The sequence below is a fragment of the Xyrauchen texanus genome, chromosome 2 (genome assembly GCF_025860055.1).
Source record: "Xyrauchen texanus isolate HMW12.3.18 chromosome 2, RBS_HiC_50CHRs, whole genome shotgun sequence".
In the NCBI taxonomy this organism is placed as follows: domain Eukaryota; kingdom Metazoa; phylum Chordata; class Actinopteri; order Cypriniformes; family Catostomidae; genus Xyrauchen; species Xyrauchen texanus.
The window spans coordinates 26,262,635-26,288,880 of NC_068277.1; the positions used below are offsets into that span (position 1 = coordinate 26,262,635).

General features: G+C 36.5%; 1 protein-coding gene across 1 annotated transcript in view; it reads left to right on the forward strand.

The window, feature by feature from the left end:
• rras2 (RAS related 2) overlaps nucleotides 1–23,392 on the forward strand; it is a 74,667-nt gene extending 51,275 nt beyond the window's left edge. Inside the window, exons 2-6 of the mRNA XM_052145745.1 lie at nucleotides 7,632–7,719; nucleotides 14,386–14,488; nucleotides 18,434–18,542; nucleotides 19,176–19,294; nucleotides 20,140–23,392. Coding sequence (XP_052001705.1) covers nucleotides 7,632–7,719; nucleotides 14,386–14,488; nucleotides 18,434–18,542; nucleotides 19,176–19,294; nucleotides 20,140–20,227 — 507 coding nt within the window. The 3' untranslated portion in view covers nucleotides 20,228–23,392. The remainder of the gene's footprint in view (nucleotides 1–7,631; nucleotides 7,720–14,385; nucleotides 14,489–18,433; nucleotides 18,543–19,175; nucleotides 19,295–20,139) is intronic.
• The last annotated feature ends 2,854 nt before the right edge of the window (nucleotides 23,393–26,246 follow it).

Here is a 26,246-nt window from a genome sequence, read left to right on the forward strand (position 1 = left end):
GTACCCAAATGTAACATAGATGTAGGTAGTCCATGTAGCTTGTGCAAAAAATTAATCGAAATGTCATTAATTTCAGTGACAATTTTGATGTGAGCTATGAGATAGGCTCGTGCATTGCTCCAATGAACACCCAACGGACATCAAGATTTTCACAGAAAAATTACTTGAATTGTGGGTTGTTTCTTACCAAAACATATTGTCTGCATTCAGAAAACAGGCTGGTTTCACATACACTATTGGTCAAAAGTTTTGAAACACTTATTCTTATTCTTTCTCTCTCTCTCTCTCTCTCTCTCTCTCTCTCTCTCTCTCTCTCTCTCTCTCTCTCTCTATATATATATATATATATTTTTTTTTTTTCACATTTTAGAATAATAGTAAGTCATCAAAACTATGGAATAACAAATGGAACTGGGAATTATGTTGTGACTAAACAAAATCCAAAATGAATCAAAACTGTGTTATATTTTAGCCTCTTCAAAGTAGTCACCCTTTGCCTAGAGTTTGCAGACATGTACTCTTGACATTTTCTCAACCAACTTTTGAGGTATCACCCTGGGATGCTTTTTAAACAATATCGAAGGAGTTCCCATTGAGCACTTATTGCCTTCTTTTCTTTATTATTTGGTCCAAGTCCTTTTTTTATTATTACATTTGTGTTTTAAAATTAAATAAATTAATATGGTGGCACAATTAAATTTTTGTCTACAAAACTCATTTCAAACATTTAAGCATACGCCTTCAGATCAAAAGATTTTTAAGATCATGAGAAACATTTCAGTCAAGTGTTTAAAAACTTTTGACCGGTAGTGTATAGTAAGTTTTAATTGAAACAGAAAGGGAACCAGCTGCAAATGACCTCAGTGCTTTTTGTGTTCACAATGTAAGTGGACTTAAAAGAGGACCCAGTTTCTTTTTTGGTCCTCTTCACATTAATGTGGTCTCAGACCCCTTGTTGATCACACCACAGCTCCTTAAGAATTGCAGCTAGGGCTGTCACGATTATGAAATTTGGTTGACAATACTTTTTCATAAATATTTGTGATTATATGATAAGCAATTGTCATACAAATTGTCATACTTCTTAAAGTTCACATATGCTTATTACAGATAGGCCTACACCTTAAGTAGTAATTTATTGATGTTTAACTTGAAATCACATAAAAAGTAATATTTTATATGTTATATAATTTATGAAACCCAGACAACACTGCCAATTATATTACATTATGCAATAGTAATAATGTATACTGTATTTCTGTCCTAAATTCCTAAACTCTCTCATGTAAGGTCTCCAATAAAACCTACAAGGTTTAACATGAAGTAAAACATTTGAAATTCTATGTGCATTTGAAAATGTTTCTTTCTCATCACGAGAGTAATGAAGCAAGCAAGCGTTCATGTCATAAGAACATTTGCCAGTGCGCAAATAAAATTAGAGTGAAACTATAAAAAATCCTTGCTTGTATTTTCGTGGGAGAGAAAGGAATATGAGACACAAAAGCATGTCATGGTAATCATGAAATGTCTATATTCACTTCAAATTCCCATATGTGGACAGTAAATTGTGACTGGAATATGAAGTATGTAATGCAGCTATGTATGGCAAGCCACGAGGTACTTTCACATCGCACAAATCAATTGAACCTCAAAAGGATGTACAAACGAACGCTTTTGGGTCCTTTGCTGCACAATTAGACATAAATACAATCAGATATTCATGCCTGAACTTAGTCATTTCAACTGAATTGAGTGTAATTGTTGAGAAGGAAATAGCTGTGATTTGCGTTTTAGTCCAAGATGGTTGTTTCTGAGAATACAAAATCAGTATCTTGAATGAGACTTAAATCCATGATCTCTGTGGAATTTGTGTATGTGTGTGGGTCTGATCAGTGGTGAAGAAGGTTGTCAATTTCCATACTTAAGTAAAAGTACAGATACCACACCAATATATTACTAAAGTTAAAGACATCCATTTAAATACTACATAAGTAAAAGTAAAACGTACCTGGTTACTTAAAGTATCAAAAGTAAAAGTAAATACTGCAAATTCAAATCCATTTATCTTATGAAATGCAACCCATCCATGTTGTTACTTTTAAAGTAAAAGAGTCTCATACAGGTAATTGTATACAAAAAGTGACAGTTCAGTACAATAAGCAGAGGCGCAGGTGGATAAGGACAGTGCATTTTATTAAGAAAATAAATTATATACTTCATTCAAACAACAACATCAATAATAATTTTTTGTGTTTAAGTATTTTGTATAATGTATTTCCTTCAAACATTTTACTAACATCTGTCCCTGAGAAATTTTGATTTAAAGATACATTATATATACTGTTTATACACTGCCTGGCCAAAAGAAATGTCACCTTTTTAATTTAAATAAGCATATACTTAAGAGCCTATGATTGGTTCAATATTTCAGTGATGAATATGTTTCAGCTGGCAACAATTCTTTTAACTCTTACTGATGCAGTGTGTAGCTTCTCATTTCTTAAACAACCATGTCGGAAGGAGGATCTCACGGTTGTGGAAAATATGTTACTGTGTTTCAGAAGGGGCAAATTATTGGCCTGCATAAAGCAAAAAATACAACTAAGGAGATTGCTGAAATCAGTGGAATTGGGTTAAGAACTTTATTAACACATTGTTAAAACCTGGAAGGATAGTGGTGAACTGTCAGCTTTGCGGAAGAAATGATGTCTGAAAAAACCTTGAATGATCGTGATCGGAGATCACTAAAACGCTCTAAGTCACACCGTAAAAAGTCAACAGTAGAACTCACAGCTATGTTTAATAGTGAAAGTAAGTGCATTTCCACATTACAGGACTGAGACTAAAGAGCTGTGTGGCCACAAGAAAGCCACTTGTTAGTGAGGCTAATTGGAAAAAACAACTTCAATTTGCTAGGAAGCATAAAGATTGGACTGTGGAGCAATGGAAAAAGGTAATGTAGTCTGATCAGTCCAGATTCACCCGATTCACCTGATGGCCATGTCAGGGTAAGAAGGGAAGCTTATGAAGCGATCCACCAGGTTCGGCTCTCTGTACAATCATCTCCCGTTATCAATACAAAATCTCAGCAAAGGTTCCTGCAACTCTGGATGGAAATAAATGTTGTGACGCTGCATAAGGTTGTAGAAACAATGCCACAACGAATGCGCAACATAATCAAAGCTAAAGGTGGTCCAATTAAATATTAGAGTATTCTACTTTTTCTTTGGGCCAGGAAGTGTATATCAAATGCAATGGTGAGGTTTAGAGTTACTGTGCAGAAATGATCATCAGCTTAATTTTATTAGTATTTTATTTAATCTATTCACTTTAGTAGGATAAATTTGTACAGAAATTCATACATAAGCACAAGATATATTTATCATTGTTGGGACCAATGCAAACTAGGCAAACAGATTAATAAACATGCTAAATAATGTCAGTAAATAATGTCTTCATAACGTGTATTGTATGTAACTTCATGTGTGACTGACTTGCAAAGCTGTAACAAATGAAAGAGGATTGCCAAATGTTGGCATTAATGGCAGGTAGTCAGGCTGTCAAATTCAAATTCGAAATTCAAATATTTGTCAAATTTAAGATAAAAATGCACATTCGAATGTTAAATTGGGCATTTTAATTTCAGATGTGTCAAGCACTGGTGATGACTGGTGTGGGCTAAAACAGGTGCAGTGCAACAAATAAAACAGAACGCAGGTGTCTCGAGATGTGTTTTAAAGTTTGAATTTCTCTTATATTGACACAGAGTCTAAAAAAATGCATTGTTACTGCATGCAATGCTGAAAAAACAGCGAGAAGTTTTGCAGTTGTGTCTTGACTGTGTTTTGTTCTTTTATCAGTGTCTCGCTGTATAAGCATTAGGTATGTGCATATAACTGTATTTAATTAAAAACACTGTGGTACCCCTGGTATTATGAAGCTTGAGTTTGTGGTAGTACTATGGCACCAGTATTTACTACTGTGCAACACCAAGTAAACTGACTATTGAACTGGTTATTTTCTCATTTTAAGTTTTTACTTAAGATTTGAGAATATGAACTTACTAAATCATTTGACTTTATAATTTTTTGCACATTTGTTAACAGCAAATGTTCTTTGCGATAAAGTCACTACAGCATGTTGCTGATTGGTTAAAATACATTTTTGAGCTCTCTTGTGGATGAAGGACACAAAGTTGATTTAAAAATCAGATGTCCTGTAGATTTTTCCCCCCTTGCTGAAACAATGTCTTTACATTTTTATGTAAATGTAAAAAGAAATGTATGTAAAAATAATTAAATATTATATTAATAGTAATATTTCAATGAAAACTTTTAATTTAGATTCTAAGCCCTGTTGATAGCCCTAGCAGGTAGTCCCATGTCTGTTTGTCTGTCTATCAGTCTCACTCTCTCACACTACACTTTGCCGTCCCCACTGTGACGAGTAAGCTATGAAGTCAACTGCATGTGTAGCCTTGCTGATGAATTATTGATAAGTGTAAAGTGGACGTGATGGAGTCTTGCATGCAGCGCATACAGAGAAGCCACTGTGTGAAAGGATCACTGATGTCAAGAAAAGAGTCACAGGCTACTTTATGTCAGCACACAAATGCTAATATACAGTACATGCTGCATCCTTAACTTACAATAATTCCTGATGTTATCCAAATAATCTACTTTGAGTGCACTGAAGGCCACATGCACACTGATCTGTTTGAAAACACATTGTTTACGCCTCTCATCCACACTAGAACAAATTTTCCTCCACTGAAAATGGATACTTTGGAAAACTAATCATGTTAAGAGACTGAAAACACTTTTCAAAATGTATTCTTTTCTGTAAAAAACATTTGCAAAGAAGAATTTGACACGCATGTAAGCCTATCAGAAAAAGTATGTATTCTTGTATAACTTATATAAATGTTGTGACGCTGCATAAGGTTGTAGAAACAATGCCACAACGAATGCGCAACATAATCAAAGCTAAAGGTGGTCCAATTAAATATTAGAGTATTCTACTTTTTCTTTGGGCCAGGAAGTGTATATCAAATGCAATGGTGAGGTTTAGAGTTACTGTGCAGAAATGATCATCAGCTTAATTTTATTAGTATTTTATTTAATCTATTCACTTTAGTAGGATAAATTTGTACAGAAATTCATACATAAGCACAAGATATATTTATCATTGTTGGGACCAATGCAAACTAGGCAAACAGATTAATAAACATGCTAAATAATGTCAGTAAATAATGTCTTCATAACGTGTATTGTATGTAACTTCATGTGTGACTGACTTGCAAAGCTGTAACAAATGAAAGAGGATTGCCAAATGTTGGCATTAATGGCAGGTAGTCAGGCTGTCAAATTCAAATTCGAAATTCAAATATTTGTCAAATTTAAGATAAAAATGCACATTCGAATGTTAAATTGGGCATTTTAATTTCAGATGTGTCAAGCACTGGTGATGACTGGTGTGGGCTAAAACAGGTGCAGTGCAACAAATAAAACAGAACGCAGGTGTCTCGAGATGTGTTTTAAAGTTTGAATTTCTCTTATATTGACACAGAGTCTAAAAAAATGCATTGTTACTGCATGCAATGCTGAAAAAACAGCGAGAAGTTTTGCAGTTGTGTCTTGACTGTGTTTTGTTCTTTTATCAGTGTCTCGCTGTATAAGCATTAGGTATGTGCATATAACTGTATTTAATTAAAAACACTGTGGTACCCCCTGGTATTATGAAGCTTGAGTTTGTGGTAGTACTATGGCACCAGTATTTACTACTGTGCAACACCAAGTAAACTGACTATTGAACTGGTTATTTTCTCATTTTAAGTTTTTACTTAAGATTTGAGAATATGAACTTACTAAATCATTTGACTTTATAATTTTTTGCACATTTGTTAACAGCAAATGTTCTTTGCGATAAAGTCACTACAGCATGTTGCTGATTGGTTAAAATACATTTTTGAGCTCTCTTGTGGATGAAGGACACAAAGTTGATTTAAAAATCAGATGTCCTGTAGATTTTTCCCCCCTTGCTGAAACAATGTCTTTACATTTTTATGTAAATGTATAAAGAAATGTATGTAAAAATAATTAAATATTATATTAATAGTAATATTTCAATGAAAACTTTTAATTTAGATTCTAAGCCCTGTTGATAGCCCTAGCAGGTAGTCCCATGTCTGTTTGTCTGTCTATCAGTCTCACTCTCTCACACTACACTTTGCCGTCCCCACTGTGACGAGTAAGCTATGAAGTCAACTGCATGTGTAGCCTTGCTGATGAATTATTGATAAGTGTAAAGTGGACGTGATGGAGTCTTGCATGCAGCGCATACAGAGAAGCCACTGTGTGAAAGGATCACTGATGTCAAGAAAAGAGTCACAGGCTACTTTATGTCAGCACACAAATGCTAATATACAGTACATGCTGCATCCTTAACTTACAATAATTCCTGATGTTATCCAAATAATCTACTTTGAGTGCACTGAAGGCCACATGCACACTGATCTGTTTGAAAACACATTGTTTACGCCTCTCATCCACACTAGAACAAATTTTCCTCCACTGAAAATGGATACTTTGGAAAACTAATCATGTTAAGAGACTGAAAACACTTTTCAAAATGTATTCTTTTCTGTAAAAAACATTTGCAAAGAAGAATTTGACACGCATGTAAGCCTATCAGAAAAAGTATGTATTCTTGTATAACTTTAGGTAGTGTGTATTCAGGATACATCTTTATCTTGTACTTTTATCTTGTACTATTTTTGCAATTCCATTTGGTGATGCTAGTGTCACAGAGATTTCACACTTTAGCTTTAAAAATGTTTAGATATTTACTGGAAAACAAGACTAAGACACTGATTAGTTTTTGCTGTGCAGGAATGCATTCTCTCAGAAGTTAGAGAATGCATTCTCTCAGTGCAATGGATGGTTGATGCAGAAAGCAGAACAAACCAAATACTCTCATTTTGGAGCTTCTTGTTTCACTGCTAAAAACAGATTACTCTGGTTGCAGCAACATTAATAGTACAACACATAATAGGAAGCTACAACTTTGGTATTGTAGTGTATTAGAGCATGTGTTCAGTTGACACAGAGACAAGCCTGAACATAACGTTCAGCTGTCATCACTTAAACAGCCTCTTGGAAGGAGAGCCATACAAAACATGGGAAAAATGTGAAAAATGTATCCCAAAAACTCCCCCTCCCCACAAACTGATGCTTTGTTTTGAATAGACTTGAAACTTTTAGCCTGCAGAGACCAAAAAAAAGTTTGGTCGGAATGTTAGCGCTTGTGGTTAATTACCGTAATTATCAACCACAAACTGAGGCTACTCAGAAACACTGTTGACATGAACTCAGTGTTTGCACCAAACACATGAGGGCTGACCACTTTTTGAGAAAAAAACAGTTTGTCTGTTGGTTTGTGTTGTCAGTATAAGCCCTCATTTAGCACAGCTTTCAAAACAAATGCTACTCTACTCTTGTAGTTCCCTCAATCAAAGCTGAGGTCAATGATGTTTTGAATTTGTAGAGGAGACTGACAGAAATCTTTCCTCACTGTATCCATATATGTAATAATGACTGCTCTTGTTGTTTATTTTCTCCTTCTGTGTTTAGTCATACTTTGTCACTGACTATGACCCTACGATTGAAGACTCCTACACAAAGCAATGTGTGATTGACGAGAGGCCTGCTCGGCTGGACAGTAAGTATGACACTGATTGAAGAGGGAACATGACTGTCAAACAAACTCACACAGCATGTAGGGAAGCAGCTACCTGCTCACCAGCCACACAATGAAGAACTTTATGGTTTAATGAAGAATACATCAGAGAGATCAGTTGATAACTTGCAGAGGAACTGATGCAAATTGTTATTATTTTGTGCATTTACGCATATTGTACAAAGTAATATCATAGCACAAGCCTGAAGGCACTGAGGTGGTCATACGATAAATACATGGTAGAGGTAGAGGTGGTGTGGCATAGTGTTTTTGCTGGTGACCAAAATATTGTAGGTTTAAATCTTACATGGGTCAGTGTACTACCAACACTGTGCCCTTGAATAAAGCGCTTCAAGGAATGTTCCAGGTTCAGTACAATTTAAGATCTATAGATTTTATTATAAAATAAAAATGATTTTGATTAAATTAACAAAATTTTACTGTAATGTATTCTATGGATGTCTATGGGGCAATGCATCACACAGAATTAAATGTTAAAATACACACTGTTATAGAAAGTACTGCACCAACAAACACCAACAAACACCAACATCCAATAGTTGGTGGGTTTTGTCTGATCTTTGTGTTCATCCTGTTGGCATTCATTGGTGTCTGTTTTCACAGACTGAACATGTTCAATGGGCGTTTGTCGGGTCTTGGTCTTTTTGAGCAGTCTGATATGATTTTCCAACAAACTCAGACATAATCTGTCTTCATAGCAAACCGTTACCACGACAATGAGCTAAGCGTCTCTGTCAACTCATAGAAAATGAATACACAAGGGCACAATTATATTGGTAGAGAAGGAGAAACACAGAAAAAACGATTAGTCAAATTTTTGTAGTGAACTTGTTAAACCATTCCATTCCTTTCTTAAATAAGAAAGCTAAATAACATATTAGTGTTGGTTAGCTTGTTTTAGTAGTTTGTGTGGATGACACTCATGAGGAATAAACAAACAAACAGGCTTTATTTCTCAAGAAGCGGACGGAGGTTGATTTGTGCTGAAGCACTCTTCTCACACGCAAAACAGATTCTGTAATTCTCAAACGGCATCAAATTACTCAAAAAATACAAACACCGAACTCAATGCAGATCTGCAATAATTAAAAATATAAACTTTCCTCCATTTTGTGGACATAACCTCATTACAGATTTATGATCTGTATAAAATTATATGATCTATGACAGTATAGTCTAATGCCATGTTAATATGAATATATGCTAAACCTATTTAATCAATCGAGCATATATATTTATATTTTAAATCATGCATGTTTGGCTTCATCGGCAACTCCTTTTATTCAAAAGTGAACAACACCACACAAAGATGCAAGCTTGTTGGTGTTTGTTGGATCAGTGTGAACATGACAGATGTTTCTCAACATTCTAAATGCAACAGCCAACTTTAGAATGTTTGAAGTGTTTGTGTTGCTGGTGTTTGTTGGAACAGTGTGCCTTAAAAATAATTTGTGCTAATTTCAAATTAGTGTACTAAAATTGCTTACTAACTTTAATAAAATTGCTTTTGTTATTTGCAGACTGGGGAATGGTTAATTATTTTCTGTTGTAACTGACAGGATGCCATAGATGCTGTTGATAGAGCTGAACAGTATTGAACCTGGACATTCCTATATCCCCTGGTTGCTCCAGGGGGATTGCAATGCACTGCCTGCACAGAAGTTGCATACTCTTAATATTTCATTGGACAGCCTTTAGCTTTGATTACTGCACACATTCGTCATGGTATTTTTTCGACAACCTTATGCAATGCCACAACATTTATTTCCGTCTAGAGTTGTATTAATTTTTGGCCGAGATCTTGTATTGATTATGGGAGAGTCAAACCACTATGTAAAGTCTTCTACAGCACATTCCAAAGACTTTCAATGGGGTTAAGATCAGGAATCTGTGGTGGCCAATTCATGTGTGAAAATTATTCTTCATTCTCCCTGAACCAATCATTTACAATTTGAGCCCGATGAATCTTGGCATTATCATTCTGAAATATGCCTGTGCTGTCAGGGAAGAAAAAATCCATTGATGGGATAACCTGGTCATTCAGTACATTCAGGTAGTCAGCTGCCTTCATTTTATTGCCGCATATCATTGCTGAGCCTAGACCTGACCAATTGAAGCAACCCCAGACCATAACACTGCCTCCAGAGGCCTGTACAGTGGGCACTATGCATGCTGGGTGCATCGCTTCATAAGCTTCCCTTCTTACTCGGACGTGCCCATCTCTTTGGTATAGAGTAAATCTGGACTCATCAGACCACATACTATTTTTTTCATTGGTCCACAGTCCAATATTTATGCTCCTTAGCAAATTGAAGTCGTTTTTTCCGATTAGCCTCACTAACAAGTGGCTTTCTTGTGGCCACACAGCTGTTTAGTCCCAATCTTGTAAGTTCTCGTAGCAATGTGCATGAGGAAATACTATTACTTTCACTATTAATCATAGCTGTGAGTTCTACTGTTTATTTTTTACGGTGTGACTTAAAGCGTTTTAGTGATCTCCGATCACGATCATTCAAGGTTTTTTCAGACCACGTTTCATCTGCAAAGCTGACAGTTCACCACTATCCTTCCAGGTTTTAATAATGCGTTGCACAGTTCTTAACCCAATTCCAGCGATTTCAGCAATCTCCTTAGTTGTTTTTCTGTGATACGCAGTAACATCTTTTACATGACCACAAGGTACTTCTTCCGACATGGTTGTTTAAAAAATTAGAAGCTACACACTGCATCAGTAAGAGTTAAAATAATTGTTGCCAGCTGAAACATATTAATCACTGTAATAATGATCCAGTTTTTATTGGGGGGCAGGCAGGCAGTGTATTTTGGTATATATAATTTTTATAATGTTTTTTGCAGGGTCAGAAATTAATGGGGGCTATCTTTATTTAAAAGTCATGCTCCTGCACTAAATTCCTTGACCGTTTCCCCTCTTATTAAAAATAAACTGTATTAGTAAGTAACATTATCACTCCCTGTGCTACGTATGCTTTCCTGTCCATCTGTCTGCCTAAAAAGCCTCCTCGCCAACTAGAGACCAAAAAGCGGAAGGGATAGACATTATATATAAAGTATGTTAATCAGGTCTGCAAAAACACAAAATATAATCTATGTCAGAATGTCAGAATAATTGTAGAAGAATTATTTATTTCAGCTTTTATAACTTTCATCAAATTCCCAGTGGGTCAGAAGTTGACATACACTTTGTTAGTATTAGGTAGCATTGCCTTTAAATAGTTTAACTTGGGTCAAATATTTGGGTCAAATATTTTCCACAAGCTTCTCACAATAAGTTGCTGGAATTTTGGCCTATTCCTCCAGACAGAACTAGTGTTAAAGTCACTAGTCAGATTTGTAGGCCTCCTTGATCGCATATGCTTTTTCAGTTCTGCCCACAAATTTTCTATTGGATTGGCCACTCTAAACCTTGACTTTGTTGTCCTTAAGCCATTTTGCCACAACTTTGGAGGTGTGCTTGGGGTCATTTTCCATTTGGAAGACCCATTTGCAACCGAGCTTTAACTTCCTAGCTGATGTATTGAGATGTTACTTTAATATGTACAACAACATAACTCACACAAATTGACTTATAAGTCAATTTGTGTGAGTTGTGTTGTACATGTGTGTGTATACTGCTGTCTACAAAACGAATAGCCTTTTAAGGACAATAAAGTTGAGTTGAGTTACATCCACATAATTTTCCTTCCTCATGATGCCATCTATTTAGTGAAGTGCACCAGTCCCTCCTGCAGCAAAGCACCCCCACAAAATTATGCTGCCACCCCATGCTTCACAGATGGGATGGTGTTCTTCAGCTTGCAAGCCTCACCTTTTTTCCTCCAATCATTAGGATGGCCATTATGTCCAAACAGTTACATTTTTGTTTCATAAGACCAGAGGACATTTCTCCAAAAAGTAAGAACTTTGTCCTCATGTGCAATTGAAAACTATATTCTGGCTTTTTGTATGGCGGTTTTGGAGCAGTGGTTTCTTCTTTGCTGAGTAGCCTTTCAGGTTATGTCGATATAGGACTTGTTTTACTGTGGATATAGATACTTGTCTATCTGTTTCCTCCAGCATCTTCACAAGGTTTATTGCTGTTGTTCTGGGATTGTTTTGCACTTTTCGCACCAAACTATGTTAATCTCTAGGAGACAGAATGCATCTCCTTCCTGAGCGGTATAATGGCTGCATGGTCCCATGCTGTTTATACTTGTGTACTATTGCTTGTGCAGATGAACGTGGTATTTGCAGGCATTCAGGCATTTTTTCTGAGGTCTTGGCTGATTTGTTTTGATTTTCCCATGATGTCAAGCAAAGAGGCACTGAGTTTGAAGTTAGGCCTTAAATATATCCACAGGTACACCTCCAATTGACTCCAAAGGCTTGTCATAATTTTCTGGAATTTTTCAAGCTGCATAAAGGCACAGTTAACCCACTGGAATTGTGATATAGTCAACTAAAAGTAAATCTTTCTATCTGTAAGCAATTGTTGAAAAAAGCACTCATGTCATGCACAAGACAAAACTATGGTTTGCTAATATGAAATCTGTGGAGTGGTTAAAAATGCATTTTAATGACTTGAACCTAAGTGTATGTAAACTTCTGATTTCAACTGTAGAACTAATGTTAAATAAAAGGTTATTAATAATGCAATAATACTTATACAGTACATCAACCACTTTTAGTGTATAAATCATATCTCTGAATAATTGTAATTGTGAAATGTTTAGTTTTAGCTTGTTTTATGCAGTTGGTATAAAGGAGTTGATATGTTTTTTAATATGTTCCTCATTCCAAATCTGGAGAAATGCTGTCATCGCCGCCTCATTGCATTATATACGTTTTGTAGGCTATGTCAATTAAATATCCAAAATATTTGGAAATACGTAAATGAGAAAAAAGGTTCAGTCTCAATGCACATAATGCAATGTAGAGATCATACAGTAGTGTAATTATTTAAACATTTTATAAGGCAAAAAAAAAAAAGCCCCTGTAAATCAATTCCAGGGGGCAAATATTGCCCCTTAATGTAAAATACAATTTTTGACCCAGATTTCTTTGTAAAATATTATATTTTCACTCCAAAGAATTGTTGTGTAAAAAGTGTAATGTAAGATCTAACAACTTATCTAGAAGAAATCTAACAACTTCTCCAGTATATACACTCACCTAAAGGATTATTAGGAACACCTGTTCAATTTCTCATTAATGCAATTATCTAATCAACCAATCACATGGCAGTTGCTTCAATGCATTTAGGGGTGTGATCCTGGTCAAGACAATCTCCTGAACTCCAAATTGAATGTCAGAATGGGAAAGAAAGGTGATTTAAGCAATTTTGAGCATGGCATGGTTGTTGGTGCCAGACGGGCCGGTCTGAGTATTTCACAATCTGCTCAGTTACTAGGATTTTCACACACACAACCATTTCTAGGGTTTACAAAGAATGGTGTGAAAAAGGAAAAACATCCAGTATGCGGCAGTCCTGTGGGCGAAAATGCCTTGTTGATGCTAGAGGTCAGAGGAGAATGGGCCGACTGATTCAAGCTGATAGAAGAGCAACTTTGCCTGAAATAACCACTCGTTACAACCGAGGTATGCAGCAAAGCATTTGTGAAGCCACAACACGCACCACCTTGAGGCGGATGGGCTACAACAGCAGAAGACCCCACCGGTACCACTCATCTCCACTACAAATAGGAAAAAGAGGCTACAATTTGCAAGAGCTAACCAAAATTGGACAGTTGAAGACTGGAAAAATGTTGCCTGGTCTGATGAGTCTCGATTTCTGTTGAGACATTCAGATGGTAGAGTCAGAATTTGGCGTAAACAGAATGAGAACATGGATCCATCATGCCTTGTTACCACTGTGCAGGCTGGTGGTGGTGGTGTAATGGTGTGGGGGATGTTTTCTTGGCACACTTTAGACCCCTTAGTGCCAATTGGGCATCGTTTAAATGCCACGGCCTACCTGAGCATTGTTTCTGACCATGTCCATCCCTTTATAGCCACCATGTACCCATCCTCTGATGGCTACTTCCAGCAGGATAATGCACCATGTCACAAAGCTCGAATCATTTCAAATTGGTTTCTTGAACATGACAATTCACTGTACTAAAATGGCCCCCACAGTCACCAGATCTCAACCCAATATAGCATCTTTGGGATGTGGTGGAACGGGAGCTTCGTGCCCTGGATGTGCATCCCACAAATCTCCATCAACTGCAAGATGCTATCCTATCAATATGGGCCAACATTTCTAAAGAATGCTTTCAGCACCTTGTTGAATCAATGCCACGTAGAATTAAGGCAGTTCTGAAGGCGTAAGGGGTTCAAACACAGTATTAGTATGGTGTTCCTAATAATCCTTTAGGTGAGTGTACAGTATGTATTTAAGTGATTAAAGTCTTTAAATGCCTTAAATCTAAGCATGCTATATTGAGCAGTTTCTTTTTCCAGCAAGAAAATTGCTTTACTTGAGTAAAGCCCTTAAATGCATATACAGTACATAGGATTTAAACACATTTACTATGAAACATATAGAAGGATAGTGTTCATTTGGCTGAACCAAGTATTTAGCTGTGTACAGTCTGTGGGGAGCTAACATTGCCGTTCTGTGTTTGTTAGTCCTGGATACAGCAGGACAGGAAGAGTTTGGAGCCATGAGAGAACAATACATGAGGACAGGGGAGGGCTTCCTTCTCGTCTTCTCTGTCACTGACCGAGGAAGGTGAGCAAACGTTCCACTCACGTTTTCTCTCTACTTTCTCCCTTTCTTCCCCTTTCCCCATACATTGTCGTTCTCACTTTCACTTTCATTCAGTTTTTTTCTTCTCCATTTTTATCATGTCTCCCTTTGCCATGTCTCACTTGAATTTCAGTTTCACTCATTCACCTTTTCTGTAACTAGAGTCATGCTAACTAATTCCTCCCCTTTTTATGTCTGTTTTCTGCACAGTGTGTACGGTTGGGGAATATGGTGCGTGTGGTGTGTGATTAGCCATTCAGTGTGTGTGTTTGTGTGCACTTGTGCCCTTTTAGGGTCCTTCCTACTTTGTGTTTATGGTGTAAACAGTCTTTCCTTCCTTCGTTTACATTACCCTGCTCAGAGCCGATGGCAGAGGCCTCTCTGAACACAGTCTCTCCAGAGTCTGACAAGCAATTCCTCCTGCAGTATGACATTTACACTGCTTCGCTCCCCTCAAACTGTTAGCATTAGAACCAACACAACAGAGACTCCATATAAATGTCCCTCCCAGCCTCTCCAGACTGTTCTCCATATGATGGCTTTTAGGGGTCTTAAAGCATTACTGGAAAGTTTATATCAACAGCATGAGAACAGAGTGACCTCCTGTCATCCTATGGACTGTATTACGGTTCTGCAGCCTGAGAGCACAAGATAACTGGTCATCAGCTGGAAGCGTGGGCTTGCATTCCTTTTAGGTTTTGTGATGAGGAGGCACTCCTCTTTGTGGGGGTGTACACTTGTTGTGTTATACTCACGAGGGCTAAATTTCTGAAAATGTCCTTTCCAATTTAGTAAACCCTCTTAAAATGTACTTGTTATGAGGATGGTCCTTACCGTTAAAAAAAAAAGAAAATGAGTCATAAATGGACCAAATATGTTTTGAAAAAAAAAAGAAAAGAAAAAGTGCGTCTCTAAGGGGTGCAGGGTTAGAGCTCAGCTATAGCAATTATTAGTATTAGCTTAGTTTAAATGGGTTATGAAATGCTCTTCTTTTAATAGTTTTAATAATCTTACCTAAGGTCAACTGATAATGTTAGTAAAGTTTTTTTTTTTTTTTACCAAAACAGTCATAATTTAGGAATATATGATCATTTTCTGTCCAAAAAACCACATCCACATAATGCACATACTACATAGTCCAAAGCACGATGAATAGACGCACACACGTCCAGTTTCATCCAGCACTGAGATGCACATCGCCGTAAATGCATCTAGAATATCAAAGGCATCCATCTAGTGCATGTTTACATACACCAACCATTAAAAATAGTGCAGATGGGCATGAGAAAGCATCCATAATGAGTTTTTGCTCAAAACAACAAGAAGCACTGCAGCTGAATGAAACCGAATGGCTTTTCCTTTACAGAGATAAAAAGCTGCCCAATATACATGACAACAGTCAAAGTCTGTCTAATGCATGTTTATATACAAAAATAATAAAAAATAGTCATGATGGGTACCCTTTGGTTTTCAGGAATAGTTAGGCTACAGTAGGCCTGTCTGTCCTGCTCTCTCTCTCTGAGTATGAACTAAGTACCAGTGGGCAGGGCTAAGGGTGCGATGATGTGAAGAAGGTGTGGATGTTTTTTTTTTGCTGAAGTGGTGGTCATGACTTAATGGGCACCCTAGTGATGTAGCGTAGTCGCAGAAGTAGAGAATGAGACGTTTTTGCAGTTTGGTTTTAATAAATACATTTATTGCATTTGGGATTAAGTTTTGAGTTCTGAAATGTACAATATGTTTTTATAGTAGAATGACCAAAATATAATTTTACATATATATATATATATATATATATATATATATATATATATATATATATATATATATATATATATATATATATATGTGTGTGTGTGTGTGTGGACATGTGTGTGTGGACAAGAAGACATTTTTAAGAATGGTCACGCTGATCTTTCCCATACAACAAACATATACAGTGATCACGGGCGGTCAAGTTCCAAAAATAACAAAAAAAAAAATGTTTTCAGCATTTTCCGAAATTAAAGGTGACTTAAGTGCCACAAAAAGGCCCCTGAAATTGAAAATGTGGTTGGAAAAAAACCCCTGTAATGAATTTCTGTTTTCATTTGTAACATTTATTATTATTAGGGATGTACCGATACTGTATCGGAATCGGGTCCGATACTACGCTCGTGTGCTTGTACATGCACTCATACTTGTAAAAATGCTCCTATACCAAAAAACGATACCATCTGACATACAAATGTCATTACGTAAACATTGAGCATACTTATTAAAATCCCGTCATATCATAGTGAGATTAATACATATTTAGTTTGTATGTGCAGCACTTTAAATGCGAGTGCTTGTGAATGTGTGAAGCTGGTGTTGTGTTGACATAAAGACACAAAGTGCTCATACCTACCTCGTTGGCTTATGCACCATCATGAGCATCTTGCAGTCTGTTTTAAGCAGATGACAGCAGGCAGAGTGCTAATTCACTTTTTAGTGCGAGTCATATACAGACTACATATTTATTTAATTAAATAGCAGCCTTTTGCGGTTTAATCACTTTGAGTCACATAGTAACTGTCTTTTCTGGAATGGGAAGCTCATCAAAACATCATAGAAACACTTCAAAAAGCGCCTCCAAAATAAAAGCTCAATTTAAAAGCAAAAAAGTACTACAGAAATAGATCACTACTGTTTAGTTATGCAATATTTATTGTAATACTACTAATAATAAACATAAATCAATAGTTATTGTATTTCACATGTGTGCTGTTATGGAGCACTTTATTTGACAATGTATTGTCTGATTGTGCTGTGAGGTTCTGTAAAAAAGCACTTCATTTGAACAAAATAATACAATATCATGTTTCATTTGATAAAAGTTTTAATGAATGTATTTATTGAAACACCATTTTGATGATAAAATGTAAATAAACTGTTGATATGGAGTTCAGAGCAAAAAACAAAACAAAAAAAAAGTAGCGGTACTAGAACTCGTTCCCAAAAATAATTGTATTGGGATATCCCTACTTAATATTCTAGTCTAAGTCTAGTTATACATAGTATGGCATTAAATCTGTTTATTTTAGGGCTGAAACAATTTGCAATTTTTGCATAATCAGCAACATTAATAATAAACATGTACGAAAAAATGTAGTTGTCAAATAGTCAATGATGATGTGCGGGCGAAGCACTTAAGATCGAGTGCATGATAGAGAAGAGGAAGAAAACAGTCCAGGCACACTCCACATTTTTTAAACAGCTGGTGATGTAGATTGCAAAGTACAAGGAAATCAGACAAAAATACAAAATATGTAAATACCCCTAATATGTAAATGGACCTAGATGATTTACATTGATATGTAACAAATTATTCAAATTGAAAATTATATTTTCATACATTTTAATTGAAGTACATTATTTGGTATAGAAAGGATTTTGTTTGGTACAATAGGTAGAACCTACCCCTAAAAAAATATACTTCAGGGGGGCAAATATCGCCTCATAAAGGAAAATCTAATTTCTGATTCTGGTGTGCTGTATTCCAAGTCTTATGAATATATATGATAGCTTTGACGAAATGATATCACAATTTACTGCTGATTTTCCCTCTGTCAGAGCTCATAAATCCCATTTGTGCTCATACTGCATCTTCCCGTGTCAAATACATGACACCAAATGACATTAGTTCTAACATGTCTTAGAATCAAACAAACAACTCGTAATCGAGTTTGAATATGCTGAAACATGAATGCAATTTGAGCACTATGAATTGAACGACTTGAGGGTGAGTAAATAATTTTTCATTTTTTGGGCGAACTGTTCCTTTAAGAACAATAAAAGTCAATGGGAGTTGTGTACAAGTTTGCCTGTGTTTCTTGGTATGTATCTGAAAATGTATTGCAAGCTTCAGTGCTGTTTGTATTTTGTGTTTCCCCTTGTTTTCCTTAGCTTTGAAGAGATCTACAAGTTCCAAAGACAGATCTTGAGAGTGAAGGACCGAGATGAGTTTCCGATGATTCTAGTGGGTAACAAAGCTGATCTTGAGCAACAGAGACAAGTGAGTGGCATGAATCACTTTAAGTGCTGTCATTTCAGACAGCTATACTGAATCAGGACTATAATGAAAATTGTAATACTCTTTGTCTGCACTGTCTGCAATTATAGCATGACTTTATAGTCTGTTGTAATTTTTAGCAGTTTTCATCTACAGAGTGTCTATTGCAAAACAACTCATTTATATCTACACACAAACACACACACTACACATACTGACACACAGCACAATGTCCCTTTTAAAAGGTAATGAAAACCAGTGAATGAAATTCAAAAAGAAAAGAAAGCTGAAAAGCTGAAAAATGTCAGTGTAAGTGTGTGAGGGAGAGAGATGGTAATAAAGTGCAATGGGGTTACTGAGGACGTTCTGCTGTGGTTACAAACTCAGATTGTGTTACACTGCCACCTAGTGGAATGTATGGTAAGAAAGGATGTCAGCCCATGCTAATTGAGTGTATCAAATGTGGATGTTTTCCTCCATTGCTTTTATTTAACATTTTGTAAAAGGCGCTTTAAAATATATGCTGTTTTAATCAATATCAATTAATAAGCGTGATATAAATTTCCAAGTTCCTAGCAGGATTGTAGTTGCAAACAGCTAACTTCTCTTTTGTACTCGTCTCTTCCCTATTCTCAGGTGTCCCAAGAGGAGGGCCAGCAGCTAGCTCGACAACTCAAAGTCACATATATGGAGGCCTCAGCTAAGATCCGAATGAATGTAGACCAGGCTTTCCATGAGCTGGTTAGAGTCATAAGGTGGGTGTGTTCTGCACTACATGCAGTGGTGTGGTAGTACCAGATGGTGGCAGCACACAAATAGCAAAGTTAAAACTATTCAGGACATACATTAGTTTCAATTGAATGCTAGGCTGAGTTTGGAGCGGCATACTACCATTCCAAATTCAGCCCTATTGTACTGTTTACTACATTCTGTGCATTGTTTACACTGTATACTGCCTACTGTTTTGTTTAAATAAGTACAGTATGTGAAGCAGTATGTATATTCAACGATAAACATGTCAAACTGTAGTATGGTACTTTTGTTATAACATGTTTAGTTTGGTGCTCAGTTATCGTCTTACAAAATAAATTTGTTAATTTTCATGTTTTGCAAAAACAAAAAATCACAGCAGATATTACTTTCTTTTATTTTCACACTTGAAATGCAAGGTCAAGTCAAGCGCATTCCACATTGGGATACAGTAGTTCATGCAGTGTGTTTTGTTCTGTACTGCGCATTCAAATGGGAAATGTGATAAATGTAGCAGATAATTGGGGGTATTTCATGCATACAGAAAAACTGCATACTACACATCATATACAGTACATACTGCATACAGCAGAAATAATATGAGTAGTATGGTAGTAACATGGCCTACCGTGGTATAATGTATAGATTGATAATACTGAACATATGTGGCATATGTTTTACATATCTTTACATCAGACCAGAAATCGTGTTTGACTAAAATCAGACATAAAGCCAAAAGGCTTTTATTATGTGTAAAGGCAGTATAAACAGGCCTTAATTTTAAATCAGAGACTTGTACAATTAGTGAAAAATGCTTTGTCTGATTATCACATCCTGATTCCTCTCTCAGGAAGTTCCAGGAGCAAGAGTGCCCACCCTCACCGGAGCCCACGCGCAAAGAGAAGGACAAGAGTGGCTGCCATTGTGTGATTGTCTAATTGGCCTTTCAATGCTACCACTCACCCAGCTGCTGTCACCAGTCCCTGCCCCAACCCTGCCTTCTGACATCACATACTGGTTGGATGAACTCGCTGCCTTTCTACGTGTGCATGTCTTCAAAACAGAGTCTCTCTCTCATAGCCTTAACAGGGGTGTTTCCAGCCTCTAGGACTTCACTACTAGAAGAACCAAACTGACACAGTCTTGATCCAACTCACCATTCTACCTTTGACTAGAGTACTGACATAAGTGTGACTTATATCGCAAATATATATGTAATCGTGCCCCAACACTAAACATCGCTTCTTTCAAATTTGCTATAAAACACACAGTTCCTTTTTGTATTTTGAAGGATTTTTTTCCTCTTGCCTTGTGACATTTGTAAAAAGATAACACCATTGGGGTTGTTGAAGAGGAAATCGTTTAGTCTCTGATCTTTCATGAGATGGTGAGTTGAAGCTTTGTGTGTGTTGTGCCATAACTGTTTTTACTTCCATATGCTAAGCAACAATTGTACATATGTGAAGAGTTGTGTGTGTTGAGACCACCTTTATAATGACAAAACTGTCAGAGTACTGTGTGTGAGATTGATGAGCTTGTTTTGACATGCATTAAAACAATAATGTACTCGCATATATAGTATGTACATAGATAGATAGCCTCTAACATAATGCCCTTTGACATCAGTTTCCTAACTTTTATTTTGGTCAAGATGCTATTTTATTATCATCAGTTTTTTTGTTCGTAAAGGGTAGTTCAGACCGAAAACTTTCTTGCGCTGAAAAAAAGCTAGATGCAGCACACCGAATAGAACAGAACGCAGGTTTCTCGAGGAGTAGTCGACGCAGATACTGATATCTAGAGAGCAGGATGGCCAATGTAAATGCCGATAAACATAAAACAATTTAACAACAGCAAATCAGATGTACACAAAATTTCTAAAGTGAAACAAATGCTTGTTTATGCTATATTTACTCATAATTTGCATAATCTTGAAAAGAAAAACCATAAAAAAAACAAAGTGTTGATTATCCATTGACAAACCTACTGGTAGATTTTGGAACTGACACAACTGAATTTTAACACGTCTATTATGCCGATAATCATAAAAAGCCAAATATCAGACGATTAATCGGCTGATATATAGTTATATCACTAGTCTCGAGATGTGCTTTTAAATGTTTATAGTCTTTTTAACTTGGCATGTCATTTTTTTTTCATCGAAAAACAAGTGCAGACGGACGCAATCAAGGCTTCATGGCATGTATGGATTTGCTTCTTTTTAGTTCTGTGCTCTCAGATTGTGAAATGATACATGACATGTAGCCAGATTGTTCAATCCTTTGTAACTCTCAGGTTGCTCCATAAACAGTGCTTTTACAACGTTCTTAGAATGTACAAAGCACACTCATAAGTAGCTCACTCAAACTTATTCATTAGTAGCTCACTCATTAGTAGGCTCTATTCTGTACTAGGTACCCCACCCAGATTGATGATACAGAGAAGTAGTCTCTGAAGTAATCATATCTTTTTTTCTGGCCTTATTTCAATTCACGTGTACACTGATTTTGTTTTGTATTGGTTTTTGAAATGTATTTAAATTACTGAAATGCACAAGGACAAATTAAAATGGACTGTAGAACTACTGACATCATAGGAATCATTTAAAATAATAGTTCACCCCAAATTCTGCCGTTATTTACAAACCCTAATGCCACTTCAAACCCATATGACTTTACTTTTTCTGCAGAACATAAAAGGAGATATTTTCGTCACAATTGCTTATTTCCATACAATTGCAGATGATAATTGCTCAAAGCTGAAAAAAGGGTGTCATGACGTGACTTGTTCACAAGATGTGTATTAATCAGTGGTTAATCAGTTATGTTATTAATGTGTCACCATATTTGATTTGGGCATTGTATACATTTGAGTTGATTAATGATTTGATTTGATTTGAGTGCATACAAAGTGGTCATTTGACATCAGAAGACTTTGACGCACAAGTCGAATTACTTTTACGGACTACTTTTATGACACTTTTGGGGGCTTTTTAGGCCATTGATCTCCTTTTCTGTTCTGCAGAAGAAATAGGGGTCATATGGGTTTGGAATAACATGAGGGTGAGTAAATAATGACAATTTTTGTATTTTATTTTTTGTGGGGTAAACTATACCTTTAAGTATCTTATCACATAAAATAAAATGATTCAATGTTTTTATTCAATACAACTGTAGTGTGCAAGAATTCATATATCAGAAATCCACATTCCCTCAAGAGAGGTCTGTTTTTAAAATATTTTGACTGCAAGGTGAGGTTGATATCTCTGTGACATTCTTGGTCATGGTATTTCTAATGTGTCAATCTGACAGGTGATAATTTCCTTCCTACTCCAAGGGTTCATATCACTATTGTATTATGGCGCATTTTACGTTTCGTCTTCCTTTTTTTCAGTGTGCATTTCTGTACGAGGAATACAAATAAACTATTTTAGTTTTGTGTTTTATCATCATGTAATATAAGAAAAAAGATGGAAGTGATCTTTTGAATGGACATGATTAAATGTTTTTACTATATACTTTTATACATTATTTTCTTATCAGGCTAGTTAATGTGTATTTTTATATGTTTGTAAGTGAAAATGCTCTCAAGGCACAACAATGTGTATATGTAAAGAGTAGTATTTAATTATCTAAGTTTGTTTTGAACTAAAAAAAGGCCAATGTATGTTGAACTGTGGTCAAAGATCTTACCTTTTTTGGTGGTCTGAAGTGGGTAATCGCTCCCCACCCAAAACTTTGTCCAGCTCATAGCCCATAATTCAATCCATCTCCACTGGTGAAGTCTGGGCCAGTTTTTTAAGCATATGGCCTTGTGTGATGGCTTGGTTCAAGGTTTTTCCTACCCAAAAGCTTTTCCTTTACACCAGACACCAACAAAACTGATCAACATGAAAAGGGAAAGCTTTGCCAAAATTGTTTGGGCTTGTGCTGTTCGGTTTAAGTCATGGTCGAGCTTGTGAAAATAGAAGCACAGCAGTAAAGGATGGAACAATGCAAGACTCTTCCTAGCAGAGTCTGAACATCTAATCCATACTGTGTTTTATTTGTCACATATGTCTCACTCATGTATAGCCTCTGGTGCTATAATAAAAACTATTATTAATCTAATGGACATTATTTTTTGCTTTTCCTTACAGAGAGGCATGAGTTTAGAACATCCAAATGAATATTGCACAAAATTTTAGTTTTTGTTTTTCCAACGGACATTGAATGCAATTGGCAAGTAGATTTATATTTTGTTTTATCAGTTTACAAATCACTTGAGCTTTTTAGTACTTTACATTCCAGCTGATATTCTGATAAGCTGTATGAAGACTTATAATTTTATTATTATTATTATTATTATTGTTATGAAGTATATAGCTTTATAGCATTATGAATAAGTGCAAAAGGAAGAGGTTGCCATACCTTGGAGAAGATTCAGTTATCATGCACTGACAAATTTAAGTGTGAAGCAAATTATTTCAACGTGGTGTTTACAAGAACAGCTATACATAGATGTGTTGCTGTATGTGTGAGCAGTATGTACAGGAGTTTTGGCCTTGTTATTCATATCAACAGCCAATGGAAATTTGAACAATTGTAATGTCGCTAAATGATCTATTGCAGTAGAATTAGTTTATCCCTCCGGTTGTGCCCCAGAACTCCACATTTCCACAAGCTGTCTTAGAGAATAAACACCCTTAAATATTAAAATTAACAATGCATAAAATGCCACAGAAGTTTATAAAAAATGTAGCAGATCAAATTTAGAGGTCTTTAGAAGGATTTGTGTTAAAACGGAGTTACAAAATGTGTTTTTATGTAGACAAGTTTTTGTTTAAACATTCATGTTGAGTGGGTGAGCACTTTGTAAATGTGTCTACATCGCCCTGGGAGACAACACATATTCAAATGGACAAGTGACATGGCATAAGAGAGAGACTCTGCCATCTCACAAGTGATATGGCACACCAGCTGGCAATAAATGCTCATAATAGAAAAGAATAAAAGGAGTGTTGTTACCCAGTCAGCCTGGTAGGTAATATGTATTGCATGCAAGACATGTGATACTGGTCTCTAAATTTGACTGGACCTCGTATACTCCTGCTAAAGAACTGGCAGAAGATGGTCATTACTGGAATCTGATCTGGAGGTGTTGTAGCCTAGTAACTGAAAGGAATTAAGTTTAAACAGGAGGTGATCTAAGACCTTTTACCATTGTTTCCTTGAACAAGTCACTTAAGGGCTGTCTCTGAAATAAATGTAATGTAAGTTGCTTAACAACATTTACAATCCTGGATGTCTTATCGGTTATGATCAGATGCTGTATGGCTTGCATGGTAGCTTGAAACTTTTCGCTGTGATGCCTGTTAAGCATGTAACAAAAGCTTTGATCCTACATGTTCCTGTCAGGATCAAACATGTATCCCAGACTGGCTTTACTCAATTTGAGCTCTTAATTGGGAGATTTTGTAGCCTTTACAGTAACTTTTTGTAGTATCGGTAATGAACTGGTGGATTGGCAGCATATCTTTGGCCATGGGTAAAACCTATGCTACAATAAAATTACAAATTTTTAAATGTGGCTAGCAAACAATTTAATGTTGTCAGAGTATTCGTTTACTGAAAATTTAGCTTTTTGCCCATTTTATGGTGTAGTTACATCATTTACCAGTAGGGTCTTACTGGACCAAGGTAACAGGCCAAACCTTGACATCTTGCTGTAAACCCACCACTCTTTAAAAAACAAAAAACAAACTGGAACCCTCCACTATCTGGGGGAGTCATTATTGCACCTTAATGTTGTTCTAAACCTCTTTAATTATGCTCACTAATATCATACAATGGCAGTGGATGGTGCCCATCTCTTCAAGCTTTAAAACAGAGCAAAGGTATAATTTAGCATTCAAGATTTAAGTCTAATATTTAATTACATGCCACTCAAGACATACGATTAGGTTTGATGAGAAACTAAATAAATTCTAAATTATTATTTAGTCAAAATCCTCACTGGACGTTGCTCTTCTGCATTGTAGCAGGGCCGTTCTAGACATTAGGCTTCGTTCACACTGCAGGAAATCTTCAAATCTGATTTATTTGAGTAAGTGTTCACACAGCAACTTAAGTAATTTGTTTTTTGTTCAGACAACAGTCGCTTTTGCTATAAAGTCCACATTAGTTGTCATGGTAATGCAGAAAATGTATATTAACTTATAAATAAAGATGTCATTCTTTAAGTGTTCCTTATGCTTGTGTGAGGGATCACACGAGGCGGCACGGTGGGGTCACGAGGTTGAGCATGATGAATTTGAGGTTGACCTCGTGCCTGCACACACCCCGCGAACCCCTCAATCTCTATATACTGCTTCTATGCCGATGCAGTATGTGCGTGATTAGCTTCAGCCCTCTGCAGGAGCACACAACCTCATCGCGTTCAATGGTTCTGATGCTGGGGATCATGTGAAGTCTCTCGCTGCATCTGGCAAGTGGTCAATGGAGGATGTTGCCACACATTCCCCCAGCGAGGGCGAGGAGCCTGCACGCACCACTGACAAGGAGATGCTTCAAATAATTTCAAGGGTGGTCGAAGAGCTCTGTCTCAAGTGGTCTCCTCCAAAAGAACCTAAACAATCTCACCTTGATGAATGGTTCTTGCAGTCCGGACACAGTCAAGAGACCGCATTCCACAGATCTGCCCTGTTCTTCCCAGAAGTTCTTAACGAATTGACAAAATCCTTGCACTCAACTTATTCAGCTCTCTCGCACTGGCTGGAAGAGCGTACTCAGTTGTGGGCCAAGCTGGTTCAGCACTCCATGCGATGGTGGTGCTCCAGGTTTTCCAAGCTAAGCTCCTCAAGCAAATGGACAAGCAAGGCTACAATCCAGAGATGTTCAAAGACCTCTACATCACTACGCACTTAGTGCTGCGAGCCACAAAAGCTGCCATTCAGTCTCGAGCCAGCTTCTGGCTCCA